Source organism: Zootoca vivipara, chromosome 2 (genome assembly GCF_965207765.1).
Source record: "Zootoca vivipara chromosome 2, rZooViv2.hap1.1, whole genome shotgun sequence".
NCBI classification, from domain to species: domain Eukaryota; kingdom Metazoa; phylum Chordata; class Lepidosauria; order Squamata; family Lacertidae; genus Zootoca; species Zootoca vivipara.
This window is the reverse complement of record NC_142584.1, coordinates 35,921,419-35,936,361: the sequence shown is the minus strand read 5'-3', so window position 1 is coordinate 35,936,361 and position 14,943 is coordinate 35,921,419. Positions and strand designations below refer to the sequence as shown.

The following is a 14,943-nucleotide window of genomic DNA, read 5'->3' as shown; positions in this document are numbered from 1 at the left end:
AAATATTATAGGCTAGATTTTGTTTTGTCACATACTTTGCAGTATGAAAATAGCTGAGATTCCCACCCCCCTCCAGCCAGTTTTTATTCAGCATCTCCCCCCCCCAATCCCGCTTTGGGCCTTAGAAATTACAGTAGAAGCTTAAAAGCACAGAATGACTAGACACTCACTCACTCCATTTATCATGCCAGTTCAGAAGTGGAAGCTATGCCAGATTACTGTCATGTAGTAACAAGGGTGTGAACTACAAAAAGGTCACAGGAGTGTGTTGATCTATAAATAGTTAACGCAGCACTGGCTGAGAATAATGGAATTGTTAGGTTTCATTAATGGTTTAGCATGAGTCTATAACTGGGCCCCTGAACGCCAGGGCCAATTGCACCCCTATACATTGCAGAGCTGTTTTTAGGGCATTCACCCAGGTATGTGGAGTGTGCAGTATTCAGACTTAAGGGGGCTTGTGATTGACTCTTAGCCAAACATGACAGGGAGGAGAAATGGCCAATCAGGAGAGGCTGTGGATGGTAAAAGCAGAATTTGACAGCTTAACTGGCAGACTAGGGGTTTTTGAGGCAGGATAAAGCAGTTCAGTTTCCTCACATTGGGGGGGGGAAGTACCTAGAAAATTGCTAGAGGTGTTTTACAGGCAGAGTAAAAGTGGATAGCCATACTGTACTAGGAAGAAATAGATTTAATAGAAGCAGTTCTGTGTGGGGAATTGTAAGTAAAGTTATTGTGTAAACCCGAAACAGCGTTTCTGACTGAAAATAAGTATTGTGCCTTTAATAGTGAAACCATCAAGCTTCATCCCTCGTTGAGTTTGTTAATAAAGATACAGCTCCCCCCCCCAATTCTGCCTCAGCTTTGGTTTGTGCCTAGCTCAGTGAGTAAGTTGCCGCAGGAACCCCAATATCAAGAGTCATTGCCATGGAATTATATGCTACCACATATAGGGAATCCTTGAATTCTCATTTCTTATAGACCTGGATTGACCAAGGCTTAAAAAGGTCAACAGACTTGGTCATCTTCAGAGTTTCACTTCACAAGGCTATCTGGCTTTGTGTCACCAAACTGGAAAGCCTCACTAGGTTGTAAGGTCTTTGTGTGAATAATATACTTAGCAATGGGGAAGCTCATTAAGTTTCTGTCTTTGAAGGAACCTGGCTGTTCTGGCGAAATTATCCAGAAGCAAGTATCTGCATTTTGGGCTGAGAGAAATAGGGTTTTTCCACTCCCAGGAATGAATGGTCTGTCAGAGATTACGTGTTAAGATGTGAGAAACAGGCTCTCTTTAGCTTTGGATGGCTGTAAGGCCTGGGCTGTTTGCTTTGGAAACAGTTTAAACCTATGGGTGGAACTTCTACAATTGCCAGCTGTGCGGCGCACCTTCCATCCTGAAAGCAGCTCCTGGCTAGCTTGTTTTGGCATTCTCTTTAAAGTCTTCCTTGGTTGGAAGAATTACCCAGTGCGCACCCTACTGGGTATTCAGTAAAAATATGTATTCAGCACGTGAAGGCAAAGGGTGTCAGCTGGATCAAGCAGAGAATGTTGCTCTCCGTGTTTCATTGTGCGTGTCTTTAAAGTCTATCCACTTATAAAAGCAGAATTTTATCTTTTTTGCTATTGCCCTTAATCCAGTATGACTCTGCACTCCTTTTGTGTTTGGTCAAATTCAGAGAGAATCACCCAACTTTTCCAGTTCTTTGTCCATGCAGCTGAAGCTTAATAATAATAGGGCAGTTTTTTGAGGTGGCACAATGTCGTGAATTCTGTGATTCAAAAGGTTTTTAGGTTGAAGATATTGTATGTAGCTCTGTAAGGATTGTGTTGAGAGAGAAGGCTCACTGTCTCATGCCATGGTTTAATACGGGAACACGCTTTAATCCTACAGATATTGCTGTAGGATCTCCAAGTAGCAACTAGAATCCAGCTTTGTATATGCCTCCATGCAGATATGTTCTCCTTAAGTCTGTGGAACTTGCATGCACTTTGGGACTATCGAATTAAGGCAAATCTTCATGTTAGCATCCTGCTTTTCAAAAGTGTTACATTACTCTTTATTCATACTCAGAAGCAGTAGCTCCTTTGTTGTTACTAATCTTAATGATGGAGTATTATTTAAGGCTAATCCAACTGGAAACATAAATTACAAGCACTCTGAAATTAAAGGCTCAAGAGAAACGCTGAAGTTGCGAATGATGTCATCTGCTTTTCTTGCCAATCACAAGGTTGGGTGGAGGGTATCATCACATTAGACTGTGCAGGATGGCAAGTAGGCACAAATTTCCTCTTCGTACAGTAGGTAGGATTTGAAGGAATCGCCAGTAGACAGAGTTAATAGTCCAGTTGCTTAGTGAAAACAGCTCTCAATAAAGAACCCATTCATTATGCAAAATCCACCAAATCACTAATATGTTGAGTTGTCATCAGAATGTTACTTGTTTAAGTCGCTTGAAAAGTAACACCTGTGGGTCAAAAATGTAGTGCTGCTATTGCCCCCCCCCCAAAAAAAAGTAGGTCTAGGTCCTCATCTGCAAGACGGTAGTTCTGGTAATAGCAATATTTGTGCTAGGGAGAAAGTTTTTCTTTCACCTTAACCCATCTCTGTCCATTTTTAACCTCCTTTAGCCTTCACTTGCTTTTATGCACTCTGTTGAAATCACTATCACCATGAAAGCTGGTGTTGCTCACTTCCTGGTCAAATTAAGGGCCTTGCATTCTCCTTGACCTACCTACTACCTAGTATTGAATCCATTGTTGTTGTTTGGGTATAGCAGGACATCAGGTGCTGGGAGATTTGCTGTTACCTGTTCTGCAACAGATGGACCCCCACCCCCCACCCCAGTCAAGTCATTCAAGGGAAGGGATAGTGCCTGATCAGAACTAAGGTATGTGCTGTAGTGTATGTGCTACAGCACATACTAAGATACTGTTCAAGCACAAGGAGTCTGCCTTTACAAAGCATCAAAGCAGTGTAAGTCTTCCCTCCCTCTTCATTACTCCGTAAAGGACATGGGGGTAGGTCACAGAATATGTAGAGTTCTATATGTCCGGGGGGGGGGGGGGGCAGAGCAATGTCATCAGCATGTGCAAGTGTCAAGAGGGATGGGAGACCTGATGAGCTCTGATAAGCCAGTATTTGTATGACCCAGTATACTGCTGGAACCCCCTGGCTATGCTCTCTGGTCATTTCTTATCTGGAATAATGAAACCTCTATTAATAGATCGTAATCGTTATAATATGGATCAAATTTATTTCAGACTTGCACTCCCCCCCCCCAAAAAAATATCCTAGACTGACAATAAACTCCCTTCAGACTTACCAGTAAGATATGCAGGTATCCCACATACAGTAAAAGGGCATGAAATGGAAAATGCTCAAGTTTAAGTCCTTAAATTATTGGACTTTACAGTGTGATTGTAGTCGAAATGTTCCTACAAGCTTAACATGTTAGGAAGAGAATCCTACACACCCGTATTGGACTCAGTTCAACTGACAATGACTGTTGCTGTGACTAAATATTAATATTGTATGCTTGCATCACAGAAGTGTTGTGGTTTCATAGAGGATTTACATAGTTTCGGGGCAGGAAAAGAAGCAAGGGTTGAGAAGGAAGGAGTACAAACTATTAACTGTATCTCTTAGCACAACTTTTAACTTGCCCACAGCAACCCAAAGTGATTTACAACCAACCAGACAGACAAACAAAAAAAAACACCAACCATATACACTCCTGTAAAGAAGGGTCTTTGAAATCTAAGTATGTCAGACAGATTCAACTAATTGATCTTTGTTTTGACAGGATTTGACAGGTGGACAGTTTGAGGAAAACTTGAAGCTGTTGAATCTGAAGGAAGCTGTGGATTATTATCATTTTAACTGAAGAATATGGTGCACTGGAAGGCTTTATGTTGCTAGACAAACCAGAGGAGATGCTAGCCTGTTTCTGCTCTCACCTCCAAAGGAATTCCTCAAAACAGGTATTAGTAAATTAAAAGGTGAAATACTTCTTGTATTTCCTTTAAAAGGGGGGGACAGCTAATGTTGGAGTGACAGCAAAGCTTAGTATACAATCTAATCTTTCTGTGAATGCTGCTCTCGATCTGAAGGTGTACAGAAGGAGTTTCCCACAGTTGATAGCATTTCAAGGCTGTCACTCCTTTGCACCTATCACACATTGTAAAGGAATACAGTGGTGCCTCGCTAGGCGAAATTAATTCGTTCCACGGGTCTTTTCTTATAGCGAAAAATTCGTCTAGCGAATCCCATAGGAATGCATTGAATTTTTTTTGGCCCATAGGAACGCATTAATTGAATTTCAATGCATTCCTATGGGAAACCGCGATTCGCTAGACGAATTTCTCGTAAAACGCATTCGTCTAGCGAGATAACCTCCGCTCGAAAAATCCTTTCGTTAAGCGGAAATTTCGTTAAGCAGGGCATTCGTTAAGCGAGGCACCACTGTAGTAGGATGAGATCCTGCTGATCTATTACAACCTGCATTTTGGAGGAAATGAGACAAGCCACCGCTTTGATGATTCCCCACCCTACCCTAGCTAACACGTTGAAATGTCTAGCATTATAGGGGACGCACACCCAATTGTTCTTGCATTGTTTTTTAGAAGGGTGCATTTACAGTTGGCCTATGTATCAAGAAGTGGTGAGGGCCTGTGTAATTCCAGCATTGACAGGAACAGCTGGAGGCTCCTCTAAGTTAAAGTCCCCCTATGCTGTGTGACACATGTGGTTTATATGCAGGGCTTAAAAAGGCTACACCTCAGGCTAGGTGGAAGTTGAATGCGAGAATTAGAATATAATTTACATAAAGGTGCTTGGAAACGGTCTCCATTATATTTTTGCCCCTATTGTGAGATTAACTAGTCATTTAGGGCACTCCTGTTCCATAGTAGTGATAATATATATTACAAATAATAATATAGCACCCTTCAGTTATATTCCTAGGGCACTTGCCCAGAAACAGTCTGCAGGTTTAAAACTGTCTGAAAAGCCTGGGGATGTTTTTTTAAACATCCTACCTGGAGCTACTGGGGCAATAAGCTGCTGTGAGCAGCATCCAAAGAATGTTTTTGGAAATGTTATTTTCCCCCACTCCCATTTTTGGCTATGCAAAAATGGTGCAAAATAAATTTGTCTAGACTGGAGAACCAAAGTGAGCCCCTCCCTCTGGTTGGTGTCTCATTTTACATCAGTGAAAGGGTCTTAAGCATGTAGCCAGAAGCATCTGATAAAGAGGAACAACCAGCAAGGTTATGTAGAAGTAGTTCTTGTTAGAAAACAGTCAGTATCTGAACACTGCCAGTGAATGTTAATGTATGGCAGGCTGAGAGTTTTCATATCAAATTGGTGGTGGGGACAGGAGAGTCAGCTATACTTCCTGTTTATAGAGGTAACATTTTTCCAGTTGAAATCACACAATGAATTTAGGTTATGATCCCATTGTTTTGGTGCCCTTCACACATGCCAAGAACATCAATAGTCCCTTTCCTGAACATCATTGTGCCACATTGCATACCAAGCATACAAACAAACCTTTTTGCTTGGAGTGTGTGTTTCTCTTCTTTCCCGTACAGCAAAGCTGCTAGCTGCCCTTCTATGCACAGCAACTGGAGTTGTGCATTTGTTCTTCTTACAAAAACAGTGGTACATAATTTCATTTGACAGGATAAAGTCCCTTAGTGCATGCAAACTGCCTTTATTGGTGCATTAACTATTCACTGCAAACCAAGCTAACAGCTGAAGAAGATGGACTATACAAGAAATGCTGGTAGGATGATCTTTCCAATAGATGTTTAATCTAGTTTGGGGAAAGAAACACAAAACATCAGCATACATATTGAACATGAAAGAGAATAACATGTGACCAAACTGCCATCTTGTGGTTAGAGATTAAGGAGTGACTAGAAATAGACTTTTGTTTTGTTAACATATATTTGAGTTTAAAACTCCTTCTGCACACAGCTTCTAAAAAGACGCTTCCACAATCCTGACTTTTCAAGTTGCTGTGACAGTAGCTCCTTCCTCCGTTGTATCTACTGCTCTGAAGAACTTGTTTTCCTAATATTGACTGTTTTCAATTATGTGCTCTGCAGAAAAGAAGGAAGAGCTGTGAGTTATTAAGAGCTTATTTTGAAACAAAATAGATTGACACCGCATCTGTAGAACTGAATAAATAGTTAATTTGTTATGCATAGATTTAAGATGCCTAACCTAAGTTTCCTTATGGAAGGGCTGATGCTACTGTACTGTGTATACATCAGTGCTGATTAAGGCTGGGCAATACCTGGTTTTTAACATCATGATATATCAGTAAATTGTGGTATTTAGCTGCTGATATATCACGATGTCTGAAATGTATCTTGGCTGCTTCTTCCTTCCCACCTTAGGGGGAGGAAGAAGGAGCAGAGATACATCACCCAGCCCCATACTCCTCTGGCTTGCACGAGCAAGAACATTTGGGGGGGGGGGCTTGATCAGGTAAGTGAGCAGCTTCCTGTACCCCTCAGTTGATCAAGCCCCCCCCCACTCCAGCTCACATGAGGCAGAGGTGGGGGGCTTCCTTAAACTGTTCCGTTGGTGGCAGGCAACCTCCCACCCACCCCTTAGTGGAGTAGTTTAAGGAAGCCCGCTTCCAGCTCATCTGAGGCAGCGACGGGCACACAGTCTTCACATGGCTGAACCTTTTGAGCTGCAAGTACATTGTGGCTCCCCAGCCCCTGCCAGCACAGTGCACTCAGGGAGACGGGAGTGAGGTATGTAGAACCACAATGTATTGGCAGCTCAAGAAGTCTGAAGCCGCTATTGTGATCTAGAAGCCATATCAGCTGATTTATCGCCAGCTCCAATACCAATAATATTATTACAAATTATCTATTACCCCTGTTCAGAGCAACACATGTAAGCTCCAGTTGCTGATATCCAATACATTGTGGAGTGCAACTGGAGCACTACGTAAGTTGCACACATAGCAACTTTTGTATACCAAGAAATACCCTTTTGACCACTTCTCTTTATATTAAAAAGAAGAATCTTTCATGGCTACAAGTTTATTTAATGAATTCAACTGCAAGCTTCCTCCCCGCCCCCCAAAAAGGTGAATCAAGGTCAAGAGAGTTGGTAAAAGATACACACTTGAAATGTTCTTTCCTTATTTTGTAAAGCATTCTGTGGTTCTCTTTGTGAAATGTGAGCTCTGAAAGCTGGATAGCACTTGCATATTTTTCATACACTCCCTCTGAAAAATAGGGAATCAACCTTGTGTGAAAATTCCTCCAGCTTGTGGAGAGAGAAGCCTTGAGCTACAGCACAAAGAGATGCAGATGTGGCTGTCAGTCTTAGATCAGAGCGCCATGGGACCATTTTCAAATCTTTTGATACCGAGGAAATGCAGCTTTCAGGACTCAGCATTTTTTGTCCTTGTTAAACCTTAACTTGGATATTTCTTTGTAATTGCTATTCCATCGTCACTTGGGAGGCAACACACACAACCAGCAAATAGAATTATACTTAAACTATCACCACCAGTCATTCCTCAGAGAACAAAACCCAGCTCTGGCTTAGAGCAACAACTCGTCACTGCATGCCTCCATTGCTGCTGCACAACCACTTTGCCCTCCACCAAACCAGGAACACTAAGGTATTGTTGTATTCCTGTTGCATGTTGCAGGACATTTCTGTCCCATTTGCCATATAACAGATGTCACTGTAATTGCCTGGACATTATTTCTTCCTGAAAGCAGTATAAACCTCAGCACAAAGAAACCTGCAATTAAGTGCATATTGGGGACAGGTTACATACCTTACATTAATGTAAACAGCTGCATCTATATTCAACCAGTACTCAAAACTACTTTGCGAAGAGCATGTGGGCAAACACACAGGTTGCACTTTACAAATCTCAAGTGTGAGAAGGAACTCTGAATGGGATACCACTTTATGGAATGTCGATATTTCCCTATGTTAGTTTAAAACCTCAAATTAGCATCGCTGAGATTTGGTACTAAAAGAAACAACAGAGAATAATGTGGCAACAGCATATTGTTTTCTCTGTCACGGTTATCATAAAATTGTAGAGTTGGAAGGGACCCCAAGGGCCACCCTGCAGAGCAGGAATCATTGACAGATAGCCATCCAACCTCTATTCAAACACCTCCAGGGAAGGAGAGTCCACCACTGCTGTCAAACAACTCAAATATATAAATGGTTGTCAAATGAATGATGGTCATTGATTGTTCTTTTTCTGCTGTTTTCTTTTGGCTGCAAGTATGTATGTGTACACACACACGTTCATGGAAAATTTAAATAAAGAAGTTTTTAATGGCCCAGTTCATACAACATTAAGTCAAGCTCGCATGGCTTAGTTTTGCGTAGCCCAGTAGCAGGACGGGGGAGTGGGGGTGGGCATGAAGGAGCCATGAGTTCTGCTACGAGTACCTGGGTTGTACATATCCATGTTTTGACTTATTAAAATCTCACTTGTGTTTCTGCAATTATTTTGGAACAAATAATCACCTGGCCTCCTCTCTTGAACTAAAGTTGGGATCTAAGAGACAGATGCTATGATGTCCATATTTTCTTGTGGAAATTCCAATCACTCCTTTCCTTTAAGCACGCTTTTGGAGCCAGCTGCACTGTATTAATTCATGCTCAAGTAGCTAAGCACCAGAAGTCTGGAATGTTTTCAAGAGAATAGAAGGGAGCTATAAAGCACTTGCTTTTTGGCAGTTCCACACATCCACATATTAAAGAGGGCTAGGCTTGAAGCAAAACTCTGAATATCCTGCCCTGAAATTGTGGGCTTTGCTAAATGTGCAGGTCACAAGTCTTTCCTGGAAGAACCCCCAAAAATATTCACGGTCCGTTAAATGGATCCTTTAAAAACTTTACCTTAGCTGCTAGTTGTGGTTTGGGCACTTTCATTAAGTCACAGAGATAGTTGCGCTGCTTCCTCAGAAATGGCAATTCTGCATCCCTGTTTGGAGAGGAAAAATAGCACCAAGTTATACAGACAGATTCAAAGTCTATCACGTCAAAAGTACTTAAGTTAGCAAACTTTAACCCATTCCAAGATGGGATAAGTAAACTTATGATGAATTAAGTAGTCCACAAGCTAAGCAAACATAAATGCAGTATAAATTTGCTAGTTAATAAGCTGTCTGCTCTGAGCTCACTGGAGGCTCCATAAGGGCAGTAACTAAAGAGTAGGGAGGTTTTAATGCCACATTCCCCAAGTATATCTCTTCACTGCACACCACATACACGAAGCCAGGAGCTGTGGAAAAGCCCCACTCATGAGTGACAGCCCCACTTCAGAAAGTGTGCCTGAAACTAATTGCTCTGATCTCACTAGAAGCCCTTAAGAACAGCAGCCAGCCACTGAAGGAGAGGGGTTAATAGTATTGTATTGTATAATTGTATAAGCTACCTTGGTAGTCAATTAGCTCAAAATTAGCTGTATAAATCTATAACACAAGCAAATGCAGTTCAAGATCACTCCTTGTATCAAATGAAGTTTGTATTCCAGATTCATGTGAATCGAAACTGGCATCAAACCTCCCCGGTCATCACTGTAACACACATTTGTCTGGTTGTGTCTGCACGCCAACATGGAGGGTTGGCAGTCAGCATAAGGTTGTAGGTGTGGTTGCATCAACTCACCAGTTAGTGTCACTTAGAATTGTCATGACCTCCTCTATAATATCCGGTTCAGCAATATCACTGTAGGTTATGAGCATTTCATACACATTACTGGCTGTTGTCTTTCTTATCTGGAGGCAGAAAAAGGAATAGCTTTCAATTACTCTAAAGAGATTAAATGTTTGGATAAGAACACCCTTGTATCATGTCCATAAAATCACAGGTTCTAAAGCACTAGGGTACTGTTAACACTCATATCTGTATGTACTGCTTGCTCTATACACATGCACTCCAGAGTCAACCAGCGTAGTAAATTAGAAGATACACAGTCACACTACCTTTCAGCTATTTAGGTCCAGAAAACAGGATACTGGTTCTATAGCCAGATATGTCTAAGAGTGGACTTTACAGCTGGGTTGTTTGCTGTGCATTGAATAACAGGACTGAGGTGAGCCCAACTGCTAAACTGAGAGCACTATTCAAGGAAGACGGTAGTGATTTACAAATACATTATGGAAGAAGAAATGCAAATAGTCGTGAAGTTGCCCAACTATTACATTTAGTGACATCCACACAAGCAATAAAAGATCAACACCTCCAAGTTCCTAACCAACATCTCCAATACTTACAACAGGAAATGGATGGCAAAGGAGGAGGAGGAGCTGAAACAGAACTTTCTCTCTCATGCTGCCTGGAAACTGGATCAGACCACAAAACCTTTATAAAAAAATAAGTAATGTTATTTCATCAGTGGCTTTTTTCATATTATCACAGAGGAGGAATTGTATTATTGAGACCAGAAAGGATGTTCAATGTAGAGAAGCACTCTGCTGTTAGTGTCACAACAAACTCTGCAGAAATATATGCATGGGGGGAAATTGAGTTTGGAATCCATTCTCGGAGCGAGATGTGCCAGACATAAGGTTCTAAAAACTAAAGGTGCCGGTATTATATACTCACCTGACACTACAAAAAGAAGTTCTCTTGCATAAAACAAGAGATAAGCATTTGCTAAACTGTGAAGTTTCACAAGAGAAGTACTGCTGATTTTCAGCCTATATATCCTTACAAAGAACAGGTGAACGGACAGACACTGAACCCAGAGAATGTAGCAAACAAAACTTAACAAATCTGCCATGTCTATCTCTCATCATGCATCTGAAAGCTTATTAGAACTGCAAAAACAAGAAGTCTTGTATTTTAAAAGAAACTTTAAAAGTTTCCATGACACACACTTAGAAAGATTGATTTTATGTTTATTTAAAAAAAAAAAACCAGAGCAAGCGTTGTCTAGTTCTTCAGTTGAATCAATCAATCAACTTCTATGGCAGCAGGTCTGCTACATGAAAGAAGTGAACTTGAGAGAAGCACCTTACTAAAACAAGTGAACCATTACCAACAAGGTCCTAGAAATCCCCATCAAGTCCCACAAAGACCTCAGAATGTTGGTTATTTCAGTAGCTAGCCTTTTTAGCTGGTGGGGGAGTATCTGTAGATGAGAGGTTTTCACCCTTTTTGAGTACATGGCTTGTTTGACCAACTGCATTCTTTCTGCGGCACCGCAGTGGGGCTCAGGAGCCCAGTTATGTCACCCCTTGCCTGCAGAGCTGGCAGCCTCTCACCCCTTTTCAAATACCCTCCCTTGTGGAGTGTTCCCTCAGCCTCCTCTCCTCTCCCCTCTCCTCTCCTTGGGAGTCCTCCGGGCAGCCACAGCTGCCAACCCTGGTTTCTGCCCTGCCCCAAAGAGAGAGGCCTCCTCACACTGCCCCACAGGGGCCTAAGAAGCACACCGTGGCCAGCTCCAGAGGCACCATTCGCTGGGGAGCTTGTAGCCAGGGCTGCTGCAATAAACAACTGTGCAAGCTTTTGGGAGGCAGTGACACAAAAGGGCATCATGGGAGGGAGGGAAGGAAAGATGGACAGGGGCCAGTGTTGCCCCTGACTATCATGCAAAGCACCCCAGGGCGCCACGGCCCACTGGTTGAAAACCACTGCTGTAGAGTATAACAATCCAAACTGCCCTATGGTTGAGGCCATACATCAACAGACTAGGAATGTTTTAGTTAGCAGTATTTGCTTTAGAATCAGTACTCATAAAAGGCGCTGCTAAATTCAGTATGATAACAATGCATTGACACTTTTTTTAAAAAAAAAAACCAGAACAGAGTGAAATCACAAGATTGCTTTACAAGGGGAGGTGAGCTTTTGTTACATTTTCATGTGCCCCCCCCCCAAAAGCCACTACACAAATGCAATGACAATTCCTTCCTCAATGCACTAGGTTATTTTAATAGTTCCCTAGAGTTATCCCTCTGCTTTATTACAATTTTGTTCCAACTTACACTGCAATGCTGGAGCGAAGTTTCTGGATATCTTTAGATCTTCTGCTCTCTTCTTTACAGAGTGTGAGTAACTTCATAGGAAATGGGTGGCTGAAAATTTTAAGTAAACGTTATTTCAGAGGGGACCAGTTCTCCTGAGTGTTGCAAACTGTGTTGGACGTTACATAAGCAACCACTAAGCTGGCACAGTGGACTTCAGTTTGGGGTGCTAATATCTTGGCCTAGTAATCACATGCTGGTTAGTGTGATATAAAACACTATTTTCTATGCCTAAAGCTTGGAATATATATATATATATATATATATATATATATATATGTGTGTGTGTGTGTGTGTGTGTGTGTGTGTGTGTGTGTGTGTTACGTTTTAAGTCTGCATGGGAAAAGATTTCATGTAGCTTTTAAATGAGTTTAGACCACAAACACATACACACACACACACCCCAATAAAGCTGGTTCAATAAGATTAAGTGTTTCTTAGTGTCCATGTTTAGTGAAATCTTATCCAGAATCTCCATTTCAAGGCTGCACAAAGTTGCACATATGTAAATTACCCGTAAGGAAACACATTTTATCTCTATAATATTGCTGCAAGGTAGGGTGCAGAATGGATTCTGCATTCATTGCTGCAAGCCAGGTTAACTTTGTTAGCAATTATGCAAGGCTGTGCATAGACAGGATGGAATTTATTGGAGATTAATTCAGTTAACAGGAGTGCTTGCTGCTTTTCAGCACAGGACAATGGCAATATAGGGAATGAGGTGTGATTTCCAAAGGAAATGACAATACAGGCATTCAGCAAAGAGGCCAATTACAGCTGAGCATCTGGAAAAAATTTAGTGCATGTAGTCTAATGTGTAGGATTCTGCATCTGAAATAGACCTGCTTTGCTTTCTGTCATCTGCCAATTCCACATTTGTAATAACTAACTCTAACCTATGGGTGATCTCAAATAGCACAGCTTCTCCAAAGGAAATTGAGAAAATTCCTTCTCCTGTATGGGCAGCACTCCAGCAGAAACAGGATCAGTGAATAGGGAAAAGGGATCTGTCTAAAAGGTTCTGTGTTATGCAAATTGGGCACACGTGTTCCTGAAAATGGAGCTTTTTTTTAAAAAAAAAAAAGGTGAGCAGCATTTTTACCAGATCAATCACGACATCGCTCAGGGTGGTCCTTAAACCAAGAGCACAGAGTGCACCCCAGCTGAGAGCCTGCACAGGTATGAAATTACTGTTGTTAAGGAAAGCACCCATCTGTGGATGAAGTCAAAGCGCCACTGACTTGCTGCTTAAAACCTGTAGCGACACACCCCATCGGATGGCACATTACTGCACCTTCAGCAAATGGTCATGCAAGTATAATATACAAAGAAAACAGCAACTGACACTCATGTATATGATATGCTACTAAAACTGGAAAGAATAGTTTCTCCTGCCCTTTCATTTGGTGTCTCATAGGACAAGAGAACAACATGACTCAAGTATCTACTTTGAGATTTTGTTACGATCAAGTGTGTGTGTGTGTGTGTGTGTGTGTGTGTGTGTACACACACACACACACTTGAGGCAGTTTTACTAAGATACTGTTCAGTGGTTCATTAGTATTATTTCTACAAAGAGACTGACATTGCGGATGATGATCATTATTTCTGTTTAGTTTGTAAACAGGATTTACAACTCAGCTCTTAGTACTGCTTATGACCTGGTTTGCACATCACATGAAACCACATTTAAAACAAACTGGTTCAATGTGAATGAGCTGCAGGCCCTTTGGTTCTCCCCACTCGAGCTTTGTTGCAGGGGAACATGCCATAGTCTGTCTTGCTGTGTTGTCTGAACACAGGCTAGTTTGTTTGGAAGAAACAAACCACACACAGTAAGCAAGAAACAAACCTTGGTTTCTGCTCATAGATTGGACAGAAACCAATCATGACCCTGGGTTCAGATGACACATCCAGCCATACTATGGCTTGTTTTCCTGCAGCACAGCAGCAATGGGAGGAGAGGCAGGGAAAGAGAGGCTTTATACTCTGCTCATTAGTACTTACTTCTCTTCAGTTAGAAAAATATCAAAGCAGCCATTGGCCAATATCTGGTCCAGCATCTTCAGCAACGGTACAGATATCCTAATGAGGAAAACACACAGAAGACAGAGCAACATGTTTGACACCACTTGCAATGGGACTTTCACAGTTCAGATTAAAAAGGGAAACTTTTGCCAAAATTCATACACTTCTGTCTTTTCTGATAGCCAAAACTAGTTTGAGAGCATGACTGAGAGCTAACTGCACACTTTGTGAGATCATAAAGCAGTAGTCAGGTGGCAATACAGTCACACATGTTTGCAGTGCCCGTATGACCCTTCTTACTAGATGGTCTTTGTGTTGGGGTGAGAATCAAAGGAATACTTTCTCCCTATTTACCAACCTGACGGATTTTTTATTTTTCTCCCTAAGCCAGGATCTGAAACCAGGTCTGCCCAGAAGATAGAAATCATTTGCAAGGAATCAACATGCAATGAAAGGGATGGGGAGATGGGACTGTGTGCACCTTCCCTCCTGTAAAAACCTCCCTGCAAGTGCCCTCACCATCCCATTCCTGCTATCTTGGCAAGCGTGAGCACCACACATTTGCAAGGATACTGTCCAGTTCTGCCCACAAACAGTGCAGGAGTGTGAAAACTTGTGACGCAGTGGCTCTCCAGTATCTAACACAATACTTAGTTTGTTTCCTAAACAAAATTTGAAATGGGAAAAACAAAGGGCAGAAGTTCAAACTTCAACCATTTTAGCCCCAGGGAATGGTCAGATAAGAGTCTGCAACAGTTTGGCAAAGCTCCTGGATTCCTTTCTGTAATTTATACATTCAGACACACATCTGAATATTCCCATTAAGGAGTGGGGCGTGTGCCTGCACACAGTCATTTTCTGGCTGTTGGCCTACATACC

At 41.8% G+C, this 14,943-nt stretch overlaps 2 protein-coding genes across 12 annotated transcripts in view; one reads left to right on the top strand and one right to left on the bottom strand.

Moving 5' to 3' along the window:
* QTGAL (queuosine-tRNA galactosyltransferase) overlaps positions 1-13,417 on the top strand; it is a 186,705-nt gene extending 173,288 nt beyond the window's left edge. The window contains exons 12-13 of one of the 4 annotated variants that reach the window (XR_015948061.1): positions 3,804-3,981; positions 13,122-13,417. Coding sequence is in view for 2 of the 4 variants with exons in the window: in XM_035104653.3 (XP_034960544.1) it covers positions 3,804-3,884 (81 nt within the window). In the remaining 2 variants the exon portion in view is untranslated. Of the gene's footprint in view, positions 1-3,803; positions 7,057-13,121 lie in introns of those variants that run through there. The other 3 variants (XR_015948062.1, XM_035104653.3, XM_035104654.3) reach the window with 3 other exon arrangements.
* TBCD (tubulin folding cofactor D) overlaps positions 5,699-14,943 on the bottom strand; it is a 129,278-nt gene continuing 120,033 nt past the window's right edge. For all 8 annotated transcript variants that reach the window (XM_088661647.1, XM_035104647.3, XM_088661646.1 and 5 more), the window contains 6 exons: positions 14,044-14,121; positions 11,998-12,087; positions 10,285-10,372; positions 9,677-9,786; positions 8,906-8,990; positions 5,699-6,105 (listed from right to left, as the gene is read on the bottom strand). In XM_088661647.1, the coding sequence (XP_088517773.1) occupies positions 6,097-6,105; positions 8,906-8,990; positions 9,677-9,786; positions 10,285-10,372; positions 11,998-12,087; positions 14,044-14,121 (460 nt within the window). In that variant the 3' untranslated portion in view covers positions 5,699-6,096. The remainder of the gene's footprint in view (positions 6,106-8,905; positions 8,991-9,676; positions 9,787-10,284; positions 10,373-11,997; positions 12,088-14,043; positions 14,122-14,943) is intronic.